The 15,981-nt window shown below is 36.3% G+C and overlaps 2 protein-coding genes and 1 long non-coding RNA gene across 3 annotated transcripts; 2 read left to right on the top strand and 1 right to left on the bottom strand.

The window, feature by feature from the left end:
* The first annotated feature begins 1,195 nt into the window (after positions 1 to 1,195).
* LOC145499784 (uncharacterized) lies at positions 1,196 to 6,620 on the top strand. The gene is made up of 3 exons (XR_014050985.1): positions 1,196 to 5,171; positions 5,288 to 5,995; positions 6,277 to 6,620. It is a non-coding gene; the product is annotated as an uncharacterized LOC145499784 (long non-coding RNA).
* Positions 6,621 to 6,663: 43 nt separating this feature from the next.
* On the bottom strand, positions 6,664 to 7,852 carry LOC145499783 (uncharacterized). The gene has a single exon (XM_081479311.1). It carries the CDS (start codon positions 7,843 to 7,845, stop codon positions 7,366 to 7,368), a length of 480 nt encoding a protein of 159 aa, XP_081335437.1. The 5' UTR covers positions 7,846 to 7,852; the 3' UTR covers positions 6,664 to 7,365.
* A 3,169-nt stretch (positions 7,853 to 11,021) lies between these two features.
* On the top strand, positions 11,022 to 15,907 carry LOC145499782 (uncharacterized). Its single transcript, XM_081479310.1, has 6 exons — positions 11,022 to 11,104; positions 11,623 to 11,725; positions 11,940 to 12,006; positions 12,413 to 12,475; positions 12,603 to 12,790; positions 13,047 to 15,907. The coding sequence occupies exons 2-6, from the start codon at positions 11,665 to 11,667 to the stop codon at positions 13,325 to 13,327; spliced, it is 660 nt and encodes a 219-aa protein (XP_081335436.1). The 5' UTR covers positions 11,022 to 11,104; positions 11,623 to 11,664; the 3' UTR covers positions 13,328 to 15,907.
* Positions 15,908 to 15,981: the final 74 nt, after the last annotated feature.

Genomic DNA, 15,981 nt, shown 5'->3' on the forward strand with positions numbered 1-15,981 from the left:
TTTAAATTGTTGTAGTTACATAGGGGACTTTTAAGTAATTTAAATAAGTTTTTTACGTAAGGGACTTTGCCCAGCTGCTGATATTGATCCAACAAGTCTTGCAAAACTTTTCAATGACAATATAACAAATAATTTTTTTCCTTTTTATGCAGAGTCTTGCCCTTTTTTTCAAGTGCCAAGTGTAAATTCTCTAAGAATTCAAACAACAAATGACAAATTAATTAATTATATGCTAGCGATACAGTGTAATAAATACAGTTTTCTGAAACCTTTCCTCATAAACAACAAGTTTTGCTACAGCTTAAACCTTAACAACAATAAACTAAATAAAAATATTTGTTTGAGTTCAGATGTTAACTTCTAAAAAACCTTTTTTCATAAAAGAATGTTTTGCTGTTGATCACAAAACTAATAATAACAATACAGTACTAGAGCATTTGTTTGAGGTCATCGGTCATGAGGCATTGAGGTCATGGGCATTCTAGTGTGGGTTGCTGGACACTCATTCTCATCACCAGCAACTTTAAGCTCAGTTATCTGTTCATGATTCAAAGTTAAAATACTTGGAAATCAATTTGGCTGTTCAACTTTCATATATGGAAATCATTCAAAATTTTACAGCTTTTGAATTTCTGAGATCCTTTAAAAATTGCATGCCAAAGGTTCATAGCCTAATACAGCTAACCCAAGGCTCCACCTATTATAATTAGCTAAGCAATAAAGAGAACCTTCATGTAAACAGTCTGCCTTGCTGTTTGATGTCATCTCACAACATGAATGCAATAAAAACTCGCATATAAAAACCTAGCAACTTAAGAACCTACAGGCTGAAATTTAGCATTTATATACCCAAAAGTATAAGAACCTGTTGTGCCTGGCAACGAAAGATAGGTTCTTATACAACTAAACCACTCCACTTTTGATGGTGTAAATTCCGGATTTTAATTGTGTGATAAACTTCTCACAAAAAGGTATTGGGTATATGATTTCTTTGATTTACATTTCTTTGGATTTTCACCAGAAATATGTTTTCCATAAAGCTACAGTGCGATATAGACAATTTAAAATATGTTATAAAACAAAATATAAAAATGTATTGATCTCCTTCCTGGACCTTGATTGTTATATCATCGGAGCCATGCAGTTAACAAACACCCAGTTTTGACCATGTGAAATTAAAAAAATGTATATATACAACCTCTGAAAAATAAGAACCTTTTCTCCTAATGAGCCTGAATTGTGAAAAACTATACGACCTGTTCAGCCTGACCTTGAAAATTCTAGGTTGTTATAAGTGGGGTTTTACTATACAACATATACAGAGAAGTGAACCAACCTTTCATTTTCGTCTCAGTACAATTTCTTCTGTGCTGTGTTATTTTTTCCCCAATGCATCAATTTTGGCTCTTTTAGATTCTAGTTGCCTGTTGAGCTCACTTATTTGTGTATCTACCTGAAGTGATGCTTGAATAAGGGAATTTGCCCTTTCCTTCTTCAGCTTTTGGTACTTTCCAATAGCAAATCTTTCCTTCTTGTCACTAATGGTGGGCTAAAAGGGCCATGATTTATTTTTGCAGAGAGAAGACAAAAGCAAAGAATAAATACATATCTAATGAAAATGGACTTTGAAATGCCATCATATCATTTCGAATTTTCATTAAGTTCATCCCACTCCAATAAAAACCTCAAAGAAAGTGTTTACCTAAAATCCTCTCCACGGTCGTTTGACTCGGTATTTTCGCATCCTATCATATCTATTTTGCCGCATTTATCAAACTAAAATGCACCTCATCATATACCAACAGAAAGCTTGTTCATTCAACTTTAATATATAGATTTAGGGAAGGCCAAGCCTTTAGCCAAGCCTAAAAGCAGAGCTCCTGAGCTGGGTTGTTCAAAGCCCGATTAAGCTAACCCAGGATAAGCAAGAATTTTGATTTGAGTTTTTTAACTTTACAGTGAGGTTTTTTGTTTCTGTTGTTTGGCCTTGTTTCGAGTTTGAATAATCTCAAGGTCCTCAAAATACACAAAACAAAAGCAGTCATTTGTATACTTCGATTAAATTTTATAATCCCGGGTTAGTGTTTCCCAGCTTCCAAACAACCAACAAGCTTTAAACTTGAGCCCGCCATGTGGTCATGTGATACTGGTCAATGGATACCTTGTTTTGACAGGTGTCAATTGACCATAGCATGGATGTCCAATATCAAAGAGGGACGCTACAAACCGAGGGTGCATGTCTCTGTCAGCCTATTAGCTGGAGTATGGCCACCATGTTGCATGACTCCATCATCGCTGTCATGCCACCTGTTCCGCACGTTGTAACGCACTAACTAATGGAATTGTTAGGCGTTGTATCACAGTAAACTAATGCATTGTAAATGAACAACGTTTACGACAATTACTTTTCTAGGGTGGGAGGGCAGGTAATGGGCAACGGATATTTTATTTTTCAATATGGCGTCCCTTTCGTCCTTTTGGTTTCAGTTTAATCGTTAGTTAGTTTAGTTAGTTGGTTAGTTAGGTAGTTATAGGTTAGTTAGTTTGTTAGCATAGTAAACAATATGTATTTCGGAAGCAGCAAGAAAAAAGGGAAATCAGCTTTTAAAGTGATCTATGTCTCGAATAAGAGAAGCACATCAGTTGTCAACTTGCCTTCGTGTTGGTCAACTCCAACAAGTTCAAATGATGTGGAAGAACCTAGCGAGATGGTGGATGACTCAGCTGCTTGTGTGTCATGGAGCAGAGATGAAGAATCTGATGGAGAAACTTTGTCCACACCATATCAAAAACAAAGAGAACAGTTGTGCAGAAACTGGGAGGTGTTAAGGGTGCCCCTTACTTCAGTCATCTCTCAGGATGGAAGGTTTCATCCAGCCTAAATGTGTTAAAGGTGACTGTGATAGGGACGCTCAAACTAGGTGCCAGGATTGTAGCTTTGGTGCATACTATTGCACTGAGTGCTGCAATGAATTGCACAGAGTGAAACATCAGTTTCATTCCCCAGAAGTGCTTAAGGTGAGTGTTTCTCGTGGTGTTTTTAGTTTAAAAAATTGCTTATAATGTTGTGAATGAACTTGTATAACTACTTATATATTCTTGACTTCTGGGACATGCAAAAATTATTGACAAATTAAACTAATGCTTAATTTTCCTAGTGCAAGTTAAGCCATGCAGGACACTGCAGTCACTCATTAAACAGTAGAATGCACAAATATATTCCTTCCTGTTTTTGCGTTGTTATTTTATTAGCAGCAGGTTAATTGTTAATTAAAACCATTAACACATCTAAAGAGCTTTATAATTTGCTTCTATATTTTTGATTGGGTTATTATCCATTCCATTGGATCAAGATGTTTAAATTTCCTGCAGCCATTAGTCTTTATTTTGATGTTGAGATACAGTCATTTTTGATAAGTTAATAAAGATGGTGAATTTTAAGCTTGGTAATGAAATGTGAAGGTGAATTAATCAACATGACACGAGCGTGGGACAGGAATCGAACCCATGACCTCCCGAAATTTTAAAAATTCACCATCTTTATTAACTTATCACTACTCACGATGAATTCGATAGCGTTGATCCTAGCAGTATGCAGGACACCTATCATATATGAACTCAGTTAAATGACCTTGCTCTCCATGAGTTCTCGTAGCTCAGTGGATAGAGCGCCCGCCCGGTGTTCGGGAGGTCATGGGTTCGATTCCTGTCCGGGACTCAGAATTTTTCTTTGTCCCACGCTCGTGTCATGTTGATTAATTCACCTTCACAGTCATTTTTGTTTATAATTTGTCATGACAACTAGAAAGAGAGAAAAAATATGCCAAATATGTTAATGCGTTGCAACCTGAAGATTCAGGCTCCGCAATATATAACAGGGGTGTGACGACCACATATGCATGTACAGTACTTGCCATGATCAGCACTGCTAAACGTAAGAATTAGCTTGAAGAGTTTGAAAGTCGCAGCACTCCGAGTAAGGAAAGGCTGTCCTCTCTGGCAATTCTTTATATAAGAATAAGGATGACTTATTATTGACAATGTTCTTGCAGAATTTTTTTATGAATTGTACCTTGATTAGGTTCTTTTGTTTGTCAACAATAGGATGGATGCTGGTTGGCATATGAAGTCTCTGGCAGAGTGCTTCTGGATTACAGCCACTCTTGTAGATGTGTTAATTTGGTTGATATAACAGGTTATGTCATTTTTAAAAGTTTTCTTATATGGCGACAGTTCCTTAGGTTATTTTTTTATTATAAAAAACATTGTAAAGAGATAATTAGAGGTTATTTGTTAAACCTTGGAATGAATTATTTTGTTGATTTCTTTCCTCTCCCAGTCCCCCACTTGAGGTTCTTCTTGGTTTATTCAGCAGATGTCAAAATATCAAAATATAAATAGTTATCATCTGTCACATAAGGCCTTCTAAAATTAGCTTTTGGCATGTTAATTATTCAGTTGAGCATGCTGAACACAGCTTGTAAATTTCTCATTTGTAGTTTCATCTCTCAACTTAATTGCTTAAAGGACAATTTTTTTTAGAGTTTTATCTGAACATAATTAATAAACACCACTTGGCTTTGAATTGAATTTTCTACAGTTGTCAGTATCACAATCCTTCAGAATATGTCATTTTTCTGTCAGTGGTATTATTTTCCTATAGATGTGATTTGTGGTTGTACCTGATCACTTTAATTTATTTATTAATTAATGAAATGTTGTGCTTATTAGTGTTGGAGTTAAAAGAAAATATTACTGGCATCATTTTCAGCATATGAAGTCTCAGGCAGAGTGCTTTTGGATTGCAGCCACTCTTGCTCATCCAGATATTATAGATGTTTTACTGTGCATACAGTAGATGTAATAGTTTGTGGCTATTTTAAAATAGGTCAAAGTCAAATAGAACTAGCTAATCTGTTTTGCTTTTAAACATTTCTGTTCTGTTATCTTTACATTTAGGTTGCCATCATGAAATTTCTCTCATTTGCTGTGCATGCCAGACTGTTGCAGAAAGTCTGTTGTTGCATGGCTTGTGGCCTGCAACACACTGTCGAGCCCACCTTGGCTTTCACTATGGAGTTAACTGGGCACTAGCCCTGATGATGGAATGCCAAGTGTCTCTGTATGACTTCTGCAGAGCACTGGAATTTTTCAAAAACCCTCTTTTAAAGGTACAATATTGTATGTTATGTTTTCCTGCTGTTATTATATGTTCTGATTGCTATAATTGGAATTAACTGATACATTCCCTTTAAATTAATGGCTACTTTTTTTTGTTTCACATTAGAAAAGGACAGTGTACGAGCAGTTACTTGACAGCTTTGAAGAATTCAGGCACGTGTAAATCATATCAATTTATTGTTTTTCTAAATTTTTACTTTACAAGTGATTTACTTGTGTCGTTGTTGTTAAAAATACTTTATTCTTTTTCAGTTTGATATCCTGGCTGAGGCATTTTGTTACTTGAGGTGGAGCAATTTGTCCAAAGTTTAAAAATTTAATACTAACTGTTTAACTTTTAGGTATTATGTTAAAGCTGGCTCTTGGTACAATTGGGAAGAGGAAAATTGTACAGCTAGAGCCCCATACTGTCCAGCTTGTCCTAAGGTATTCAACTATCTCAAAATAGAGTAAACAACAGTTATTGAATATAATATTATTAATAATATTTTATACCAGTTGATTCATTATATTTTGAACTTTTAGCATTGAAATGCTTCAAGAGCGGATCAGCGTCCATGATTTCATGACAATTGGTACATTGTAATTTATGAAAATGACAAAGTAGACTGTTTGTGAACAGTGTATTTGGTTTAATTCTCAGGAAAATGGAAAGTTGTTTGTCTCTATTGATGCTTGTTTTGGTCTGCCAAGAAAGAAGACATCTGGTGCTAGCTATTGAAGTCCTTTAAGCAGCAACATGTTCTTTCACAACCAAGAGCATGTTGATAACTTTAGGGCCAGTTATCCTTCTTCAAAGAATGATTCAAAGAAGGTTTATCTTCCAATACATACTTACATGTATCAACAACTATTAACTGTAATTATTTTTGTAAACCAGCAGACAAAAAAATTCCTCTCGACCATTGATTTTCCTTTTCATTATAATTCTAGAGGAATAAAGTTGTCCATGTATATCCTAAAGTACACAGCCAAGATCTTTATCCATAGTAATTAAGTTACAAATAATATAATATTATTCTTACTGTACAGTTTGTGAATATGTATTTTTATTCCAGATGTTTATTGGTAATCCTTTTTTTTTTTCACTGTCAGGATTGCAGTCATTTTCAGGCAGGCTCTGCAATCCAGTCAAAAAGTAAATTTGATGCACTGGATGAGACAGCTGTTGGCAGTTTGTGCTGTAAACATGGCTTCCCCATGAAGTTTCTAAATTTAAAGGGTGGTGAAAGGTGAGATGCTCATCACCAACTGTTGCTACATGTACATTTTTAATGCACATAGTTGTATATATTTAAAGTTAAACATTGTATCAATTGATATCTGATATCTTTTTTGTTGTAGGTTGGGATATGCAGTTTATCTGCTCAATGATCTTCTTGCTTCTAAGGGAGATGGGCTAGAAATACATTTCGTGTATGACATCTGTTGTCTTCTTGATTCTCATCTCAAAGTGAGTACATTTTAGTTTGTATTGCATATACATACACACTGCTCAAGAAATTCAATGGCAGTGGTCTTAATGAGTTTAATATTTTATGAAATGGAATGATGAAATGCAAATAATTCATGCATAATTCAGTTTTTATGTTCAGTAGATTGAAAGACCTTAACATGTTCATGTGAAGGGATCCCCAGTATTTACTTCTTATGATTTAGCCGTCTAACTTGGAATTTCAGTTTAAACTCATCTAGAATAACTTAGCAGTTTTAATAGACTACTGTCAATCATAATGTATATATCTTTAGCCTAACCTTACCTAGCAGACTGTGTTAAAACAGGAAATTGCAAAGTGTCTCAAAGTCCATCAACTTTTTCAGAGTGGCTTCCACTATGAAAAGAACATTAAATAAATTAGGAGTAAAAATTGTGTAAATTGCCAAATATATTCCCTGGGTATATCCACTTAGTGGCTCTTTTCCCTCACTTTTTACAAATAGACCATATTCGTATTCTCGGTATTGGACTGGAACTGGCTTGCAATGGAGGCTCATGTGGGGAAATATCATTAAAAAGAGATTACCGTATTTACTCAAATAAGCGCTGCCCCTGAATAAGCGTCACCCTCAATTAAGCGCCGCACATGGGGTCAAAAAGTTAATAAGCACTGCAGCTGCGGTGCGGCGCTTATTCAAGTATTTTATAAGATGATAAAAATACACTGTACTCGCTGCAATGCGGTTCTAAGCCAGCATTGGGAATTTATTTTCATCAAAAGTGATGTTTTTCAGTTCAAAGTGAGTACATCTCGACGTTCTTTCATTCAGTTCTCTCTTCAAAATCTTCGCGTTCTTCAATTCTTGTGTGAAGGCTGTAAACTTTGCCGGTACGACAAGACCAACCTCCCTCTTTCCCTTCCCTGTAACTGTTGCAGTAAGAAGATTGTCAGCGTTTGCTTGTAAGAAGAAGGTCAACAAATGCGATAGTTCTATCGGTACATGGCCAGCAAGAGTATTTTCAGCGTCTGGGCATTCATGTGTCACGTACAGGCCGATTGCGTTGATGTCATATTCTTTGGCTTCGGCCCTTTTATCTTCTTCACAGTGTAACACTTGGTTGATTTCAGGTTTCCATGACTGTTTATACACATGGTGTCCTCTGATGACTGTCTCGAAAGATACTCTGTAATACATCTTGTATTGAACTGGGGAGACTCTTGCCATTTTTGCGATGTTTCTGAGTGGTAAATATTATTCTGCCAAGCGCTCAAATCTGACACTGCAGTGCTGAAGCTCCAGAGAAACCCTACTGACCTGCTTTATTAAATCCAACCAATCATGGCAAATCAGGCACGTCTCGGAAATGACCCATTACAGATAAAGGCTGCGAAATAATACCCTTGACTTGTCGCGTAACATTGTTCCGTTGCAAGTTTTGGGTCGATGCCTCACATTTTTCAGCTTGTCACGCACCAAAAACATTTGTTGCGGGTTGAAGAAATTTGTTGCAAAAAGTAGAGCACGGGTCTACTTTGAGCAACAAATTTTGACTTTCTTGCTCATTTTTCTTTCAACTTGTCACGCAACAAACGTGCTCCTGGTACACAAGTTGAGGGTTTTTGTATCTCGTATTTCGCCGCCTAAAATAACTTACCACACACACTGAATGATACTTGACTATCAAGCGTGCTTGGTTGAGAGAATGTCAGACACGAATAAGGAGGTGATTTCCCACAAGGGGAAAACATTGAAGAAATACAATTTGTCGTTCAAGAAAGAAGTCATTACTTATGCTGAAATTAATGGCAATCCACCTGCTTCCAGGCAATTTTCAGTTGATGAAAGGAGAATAAGGGAATGGCGAGCTACCAAGAGTAATATAGAAGGTCTGCTTGGGACGGCCGCCAAAGCAAAGCAAAGATCCAGACTAGATGGTGGGAGAAAACCTTTAAGCGCAAAACTTGAAGGGGTCATGCTAGAATGGATAGAAAGTAGGCGTTCTCAAGGGTTAAGAGTCTCGTGTAAGCTCATAATGAAGAAAGCAGAGATAACACATCGCGATATGACGGAAAACAACCTTGTGGACGGCGACGACTTCAAAGCTTCCAGAGGATGGCTTTGCAGATTCATGAAGTGAAATGGGTTGTCACTGAGATGAAAAACCTCCGTCGCTCAGCAAGAGCCAGAAAGAATGGTAGCTAGACTTGTATCGTATGTAATCCAGGTTAGAAGGCTATAAGAGAAACACAAGTACAGACCATCTGACATAATAGCAATGGATGAAACCCCAGTTTGGTGTGACATGATTTTGGAAACAACTGTTGACACAACAGGAAAGAAAACTATTTCTCTGAAATCAACCGGTCACGAAAAAGTGCAAGTATCAGTTTGTCTAGCCGCAAAGGCTGATGGAACTAAACTGAAACCTATGGTGGTTTTTAAAGGGGAGAAGCGAGAAGTTGCGGCTTTGAAACAAGAATTTCAAAATTGCGTGGTTGTTGCAACTTCTGCGAACGGATGGATGGATACTGAGCTAACCCAAGTCTGGATTGACTTTGTTGTTGGAGCATTTGCATTCAATCGAACGCTGTTAGCCTGGGATTCCTATGAATGCCACATGGAGGACAAAATCACCGAGTCATTGAAGTCTAAGAAAGTTGACCGTGTAATTGTGCCTGGGGGCTGCACAAAGTACATCCAGGCACCAGATGTCAGTTGGAATAAGCCTTTCAAGGCTGTGTGTACCGAAAAATACGATGAATGGCTGGGAACTGTAGGAATTCACGAAGAAACGGCTGCTGGAAACTTGAGGGCTCCACCAAAGAGGGCCATTCTACAGTGGATTCTTGATGCATGGGCCGAGCGGCCAACAGAGGTCATTAAGGAGTCTTTCCGAAGCTGTGCTTTAAACCTCCCTGTTGACAGTTCATGCGACGATGTTATTCATTGTTTCAAAGACGGCCAGCCATGTAGCACTGGAAAAGTTATGCTTCCCTCACAGCTAGAGATCTTGAGTGAGCCAGCCAATGCCAATCCTTTTGATACTACAGATTCTGATGTAGAAGCGTACCCACCACCGTTGGAACTTCTAGACTCTGACCAAGAGGGGGATAGTGACATTGAAGTTGACTGAAGATACCGGGTATTAGTAGATACCAGAAGAAAACGTCCAATAACTATGTGACTACAGGACGTCTAAGTTTGTTGTGTTTGTAAAAGTGCTTGAGAGAAACTGGACTACTTTTAAATGCACAGACTAAGACAAAGTGCATCCTGTGTTAGATCTTGTGAACTTTCAGCAACAGTCAGGACATTGACATCGAGTGAAGCGTTGTTGAAAACCTGCAGAAAAGTATTCATGAGGCTGTTATGAAAGCCAAAACTTAGGTTAACTTCAAGCCTGTAAGCCATGAAAAATACTCATGAAGTAAATTAAATTGTACAATCAAAATATTTTGTTTTTTTGGTATGAGCCTTGTAAATAAGCGCTGCCTTCGAATAAGCGCCGCCCTCGAATGAGCACTGCACCGGAGACACGAAAAATTAAATAAGTGCTGCAGCGCTTATTTGAGTAAATACGGTAATGTAATTTGCATTTGAAAAGACTCCCCTCATTGGCCTCAGATGCAAGCTAGTTCCAGTCTGATACCAGGAATACGAATATGGTCTATTGGATTGGGTTTTAAAATGGTTGCTTTTTGTGGCAGTTGGAGGTTGATCAGAGACACTGGAGCAAGATTGGGAACCAACAACTTCCACTGTGTAAAATTCAAGATATCAGCATTAAATTCCACAATATGTTGTACATCTGTTGTTTCTCACTTTGCAGAAACAGAAATTTGTAGACCTTGTAGCTAATATACAGATGGCCTGTCCCCAGTTTCATGTATATGGCCAGGTGCTACATGTCAGGTTAGGAAGAGCATAAAAGTAATGTAGATTATCTAAATATTTTTGAATGTTAAACTTGTATACATTCATTCCAAGGGACCTGATAACTGACTGAGAATTTTGAGTAGAATATTGCATTTGTGTCAAATTAATAATAATAATAATAATAATAATAACTTTATTTATCCTGGTAAAGACTGGTCAGTCGATCAAGATATAGATTGACTGGTATTAATCGGTGACCAGTATAAAGAGCATCAAAAAAGTCAATAAAGAAATTACAGGCATAGAATTTACAATTACAAAATCTAAAAAGTATGAATTATATACAAAAATTTAAATTTAAATTTTACAAATTCAATCTAATAATATGATTGTAAATCTACATTTTTTTTGTACCTATACATGTAGCTGCTGTATAGTCCATGTAGATTGGAAGGATGGGGTTTGGTTGATGGAGAAATGTTGGAGAGGCTTTGGTCATACCTTGGCCTATTTAGAAAGATGACCAAGGAGATGTCATCAAGTCATAGGGAGGATGTATTGTCCGATGCTTTATTCTACCTTGCAAAAAGGCTTAAATCCAGAATAGGTAGGACAACATAAACTGTGGTGCATATTAAAGTATTTAACTTTACCAAGTATCCATCATGCATCTATCCATCTATCCTTCTATAATTATAGTTACTGCAATGCATTTTGACTTGGAGAAAGCAATGAATATTTCTTTCCAGCATATTCGCACTGTAGGTGATTTCAAATACCGATCTGCCTTTCTATCTTTGCTTGTAACACCTGCAGTCTCACTTCTAATAAATCAGAGCAAGAGAATTTCTGACCTTTCTAACTCTGCCAAAATGGAATTGGACGAACTTCAGAAAAAGCCACCTAATAAGTTTGTTTTCTTTTTTTTTCTTTTTCTGTTTTTATGTACTTTGGTTGGGCTAGGTTACCTGGCTGGGTGTGTAAAGGACAAATAAGGAATTGTTAATGGTACAACTCTTGACAACTTCCAGCTTGTATCTTCGAGACATTCAGTTGAGTGCATTTTATTTTAAAGATCATTTGTGAGCATTATCACCTTTTGTTTGATTAAATTTACATGTACAGAGATATTGTATTGTTTATTGTCTACTTCCATTGACAAAGCAAATGATTTTACAATGGAAGGAAAATGAAGCAGATATTCTTAAGAAGTCAAACGCAGATAACGGTATGTTTTTCCATAACTATTTTTCCTACATAATTTTTATAGCTTATTTTGCAACATAGAGTACACAGTTAAGTGTACGTGAATATAGATTTTTTTTTTAGTCAATCACTTGTCTTGTTGGTTCAATAGACCTCAATAAGGCCCTATGTTATTATGCAGTGTATGTCGTTGAAAATGGCTTTATGTAGCACTAGATTGTCTTGTTTCTTTACAGTTGACTTGGGACCTCATGCATGGGTATTATCCTATTTTCCCCTCTTACAGCAATACTATTTGACACGGTAAGAGAACATTATATTTGTTTATTTTCATAAAGCTTTCTAAGGTCCGTTTTTGTTTTATGTTTTATAAGTCATGCAAGAAACAAACAAATGACCAAAATAATACAGAAGTACCTAGTTAGTCTACTTGGGAAACTTCCTTAAGTGTTAAAGAACAACTAAAGAACAAGGAAGATAGGGCAACCTTACATGACTCCTAAAACGATATTGAATGTGCCGACGACCCCTACATTTTATGGTCCAAAACGGCTGGGTCAACGTTAATCTTTATAATATTACTTATAAAAATAATAAAGAATACTTTTTAATAGTGACGGTTGCAGTGACAGTGAACGTAGCGAGGGTGACGGTGATAGTGATGGTGATAGTAATAGTTTGTTTGTTTTGTATTGTTTCTCACACACAGTGACAGTCTTGCGAGTGGTGCGGGTGGTTCGCAAACTCTTCACCTCATTGGACTTATGAACAAGTTAGTATAAACAAGAGGCGGTGTTTTCTTCAAATAGCAATTAAAAAAAACTGTTCTCTCTTTTCAATTTGTTCCAAGTACTGAGACCCTTTTTCCGTTCTTTTTTTTTTAACTTTTTTTTTTACAGTATCAATGAATGCCTCCTCAAGATGGAACACCAGAATAATATCCAAACACGTTGGTTGCCATCAGATGCTCAGTATCAGTCTAGTTTGATCACCACCGAAGCGGTTAAAGCAAAGCAGACTCTGGATATGATGCTTGTTTCTGGTAGAAGACGTTGGTTTCTCCTTTCCCTAAAGAAGAAATATACAGGTATATTTTGCTTGTTCAGGAGTGTGGGGTAGCTATAATACATACGATTGGAACAGGTGAGAGAAGTATGTCCTTGAAAAAACACATTTATTTCTCACCTCCAGCTGCAGTACCTCGAATCATTGGAACTATTTTGCGCACCATTATTGTCAGATATAAAGAATTCTACGTAATCTTGGACCTTTAAGTAAGACGTTTTCAATTTGATTACTTTTGGATGGGTTTTGCTGATTATTTTTTGACATTCCTTTTTCAGATGGACAGGCTCAAGCAAAACGGTTGGCGAAAAGTATCACCAGCGAAACCAGCAACTTAAAGAAACAACTTAAGAAATATAACTCCTCTGTTGAAATCCTTAACCAAAAGGGGCACTCTTCATTCAAACCCCTCACTTGGGAAGAAGCAAGTGTTGTCAGCAGTAGTATCTACTCAATTAACTTCCCAGATGACGATCAGTTTCCTTTGGTTGTTAAACGAGCTGCTGTTGACGCCCACACCTTAGTTAGAGACCCAGTATTTGAAAGAAGAAATGGCTAATGTAATTACCACTTTTTTCAATGAATGTCTACTGCTGGAAAGCCGCCTTTCTACATTGAGATCATATGAGCAATGTGAAACTTCTAACTTGTTAAAAGGTCTGCTCTCAGTTTTGAAAAGGGATCTTAATTATGAGCGTGTACATCTGTCCACAGCATGTAATCTATTTAACCAGTTGTGTACCCCTTCACGGCAAATTAGGAATTACATGGCTGATTTTGTTGACTCTGAAACAATTCATGAGGAGGTTGTTTTTGAAGATAATGCCAGCGATGATGACGAGAACGATTTTAGTGACGAAGATCTCGATAATGGGATGTATTAAACGTTACTGATGAACAGTGATAATGAGGATGGCAGCATTGCCTATTGTATACAATTTTTTTTTGTAATAAGCCGAGTCCAGGCCCTATTCTAAGTCTTATTTATTATATAAATACTGAAAAAAGATTCTAGCCAACTAGTCAAACATAGTCACCAAGAAGTCCATTTTAGTATTTAAATTACTACTAGAAAATAAAACGATGTAATGTCAATCGCGTCACAAGCGTCAGACAATTCGAAATCTAAGTCCTCAATGGGAATCGAACCCATGACCTCTTATAACCAACGCTGAATTATGGGAAGATTCTCTAGAAAAAAACACTCGCCTCCTTTTTGACATACATACAAACAATAGCCTAAAATTTGACGCAAAAATATGCACAGAAGTTTGTCATTGGACGCGATCTCTTCCGAGAAGTAACAACAGGTCATATATTCCTGCATATTTTCACGACCTGAGGCTATTGTTTTTATTACAATTCGAATGTTTTTACACGAGGCTCAGTTCTACGCTTTTAAACGTTAAAATAAATCTGTCAATGTTGAAATCTGGTTAGTCTGTTCAAAATGTTTGTTCAAATCAATTAAAAAGATCTATCCTGCTGAAAACGCCTGAACATTAATTGCAAATTTCGCAAACTGGGGAATTTCACCAGGGGAATATATACAATTATCATTATATGCCTTTTTTTTCCTTCATTTTCATTGGCCGAAAGCCCACCATGTAACCTGCGAATGACTGCCCACAATCAACGGTCTGTGCATTTGTACTACCTTCTAAATCGCTTAACCCCGCTTATCAGTCGTGTTTAACATAAAGTGAACTTGGGGTGTATAGTACAAGTCTGTGTATGTACTTTATATCGCTTAGTAGTTTAAAATCATGAAATTAGTCGCGTTTTTCAGTTGTGTCTAAAATAAAGTGAACTTGGGGTGTATAGTAGAAATCTGTGTATGTAGTGTCTCGCTTAGTAGTTTAAATCACGAAATTAGCCCCGCTTTTCAGTCGTGTTTAAAATAAAGTGAACTTGGGGTGTATAGTAGAAATCTGTGTATGTACTTTATATGGTTTAGTAGTTGAAAATCAGGAAATTAACCTCGCTTTTCAGTCGTGTTTAACATAAAGTGAACTTGGGGTGTAGAGTAGAAGTCTATGTATGTACCTTCCTCGCTTAGTAGTTTAAAATCACTAAATTAACCACACTTTTCAGTCGTGTTTAACATAAAGTGAACTTGGGGTGTATAGTACAAGTCTGTGTATGTACTTTGTATCGTTTAGTAGTTTAAAATCACGAAATTAGCCCCGCTTTTCAGTCGTGTTTAAAATAAAGTGAACTTGGGGTGTAGAGTAGAAATCTGTGTATGTACTTTATATGGTTTAGTAGTTGAAAATCAGGAAATTAACCTCGCTTTTCAGTCATGTTTAAAATAAAGTGAACTTCTGGTGTATAGTAGAAATCTGCGTAAGTACTTTATATCTCTTAGTAGTTGAAAATCACGAAGTTAATCCTGCTTTTCAGTCATGTTTAAAATAAAATGAACTTGGGTTGTATAGTAGAAGTCATTGCATGTACTTTATATCGCTTAGTAGTTTAAAATCATGAAGTTAACCTGGCTTTTCAGTCGTGTTTAAAATAAAGTGAACTTGGGGTGTATAGTAGAAATCTGTGTATGTACTTTATATCTCTTAGTAGTTGAAAATCACAAAATTAACCCCGCTTTTCAGTCGTGTTTAAAATAAAGTGAACTTCTGGTGTATAGTAGAAATCTGCGTAAGTACTTTATATCTCTTAGTAGTTGAAAATCACGAAGTTAATCCTGCTTTTCAGTCATGTTTAAAATAAAATGAACTTGGGTTTTATAGTAGAAGTCATTGCATGTACTTTATATTGCTTAGTAGTTGAATATCACGAAGTTAACCCCACTTTTCAGTCATGTTTAAAATAAAGTGAACTTGGGGTGTATAGTAGAAATCTGTGTATGTACTTTATATGGTTTAGTAGTTGAAAATCAGGAAATTAACCTCGCTTTTCAGTGGTGTTTAACATAAAGTGAACTTGGGGTGTAGAGTAGAAGTCTGTGTATGTACCTTATATCACTTAGTAGTTTACAATCACTAAATTAACCACGCTTTTCAGTCGTGTTTAAAATAAAGTGAACTTGGGGTGTATACTACAAGTCTGTGTATGTACTTTATATCTCTTAGTAGTTTAAAATCACGAAGTTAACCTCGCTTTTCAGTTGTGTTTAAAATAAAGTGAACTTGGGGTGTATAGTAGAAATCTGTGTATGTACTTTATATCTTTAAAATATCTTTAAAATTCTACTCA

This window comes from Orbicella franksi, chromosome 10 (genome assembly GCF_964199315.1).
Source record: "Orbicella franksi chromosome 10, jaOrbFran1.1, whole genome shotgun sequence".
Taxonomy (NCBI): Eukaryota; Metazoa; Cnidaria; class Anthozoa; order Scleractinia; family Merulinidae; genus Orbicella; species Orbicella franksi.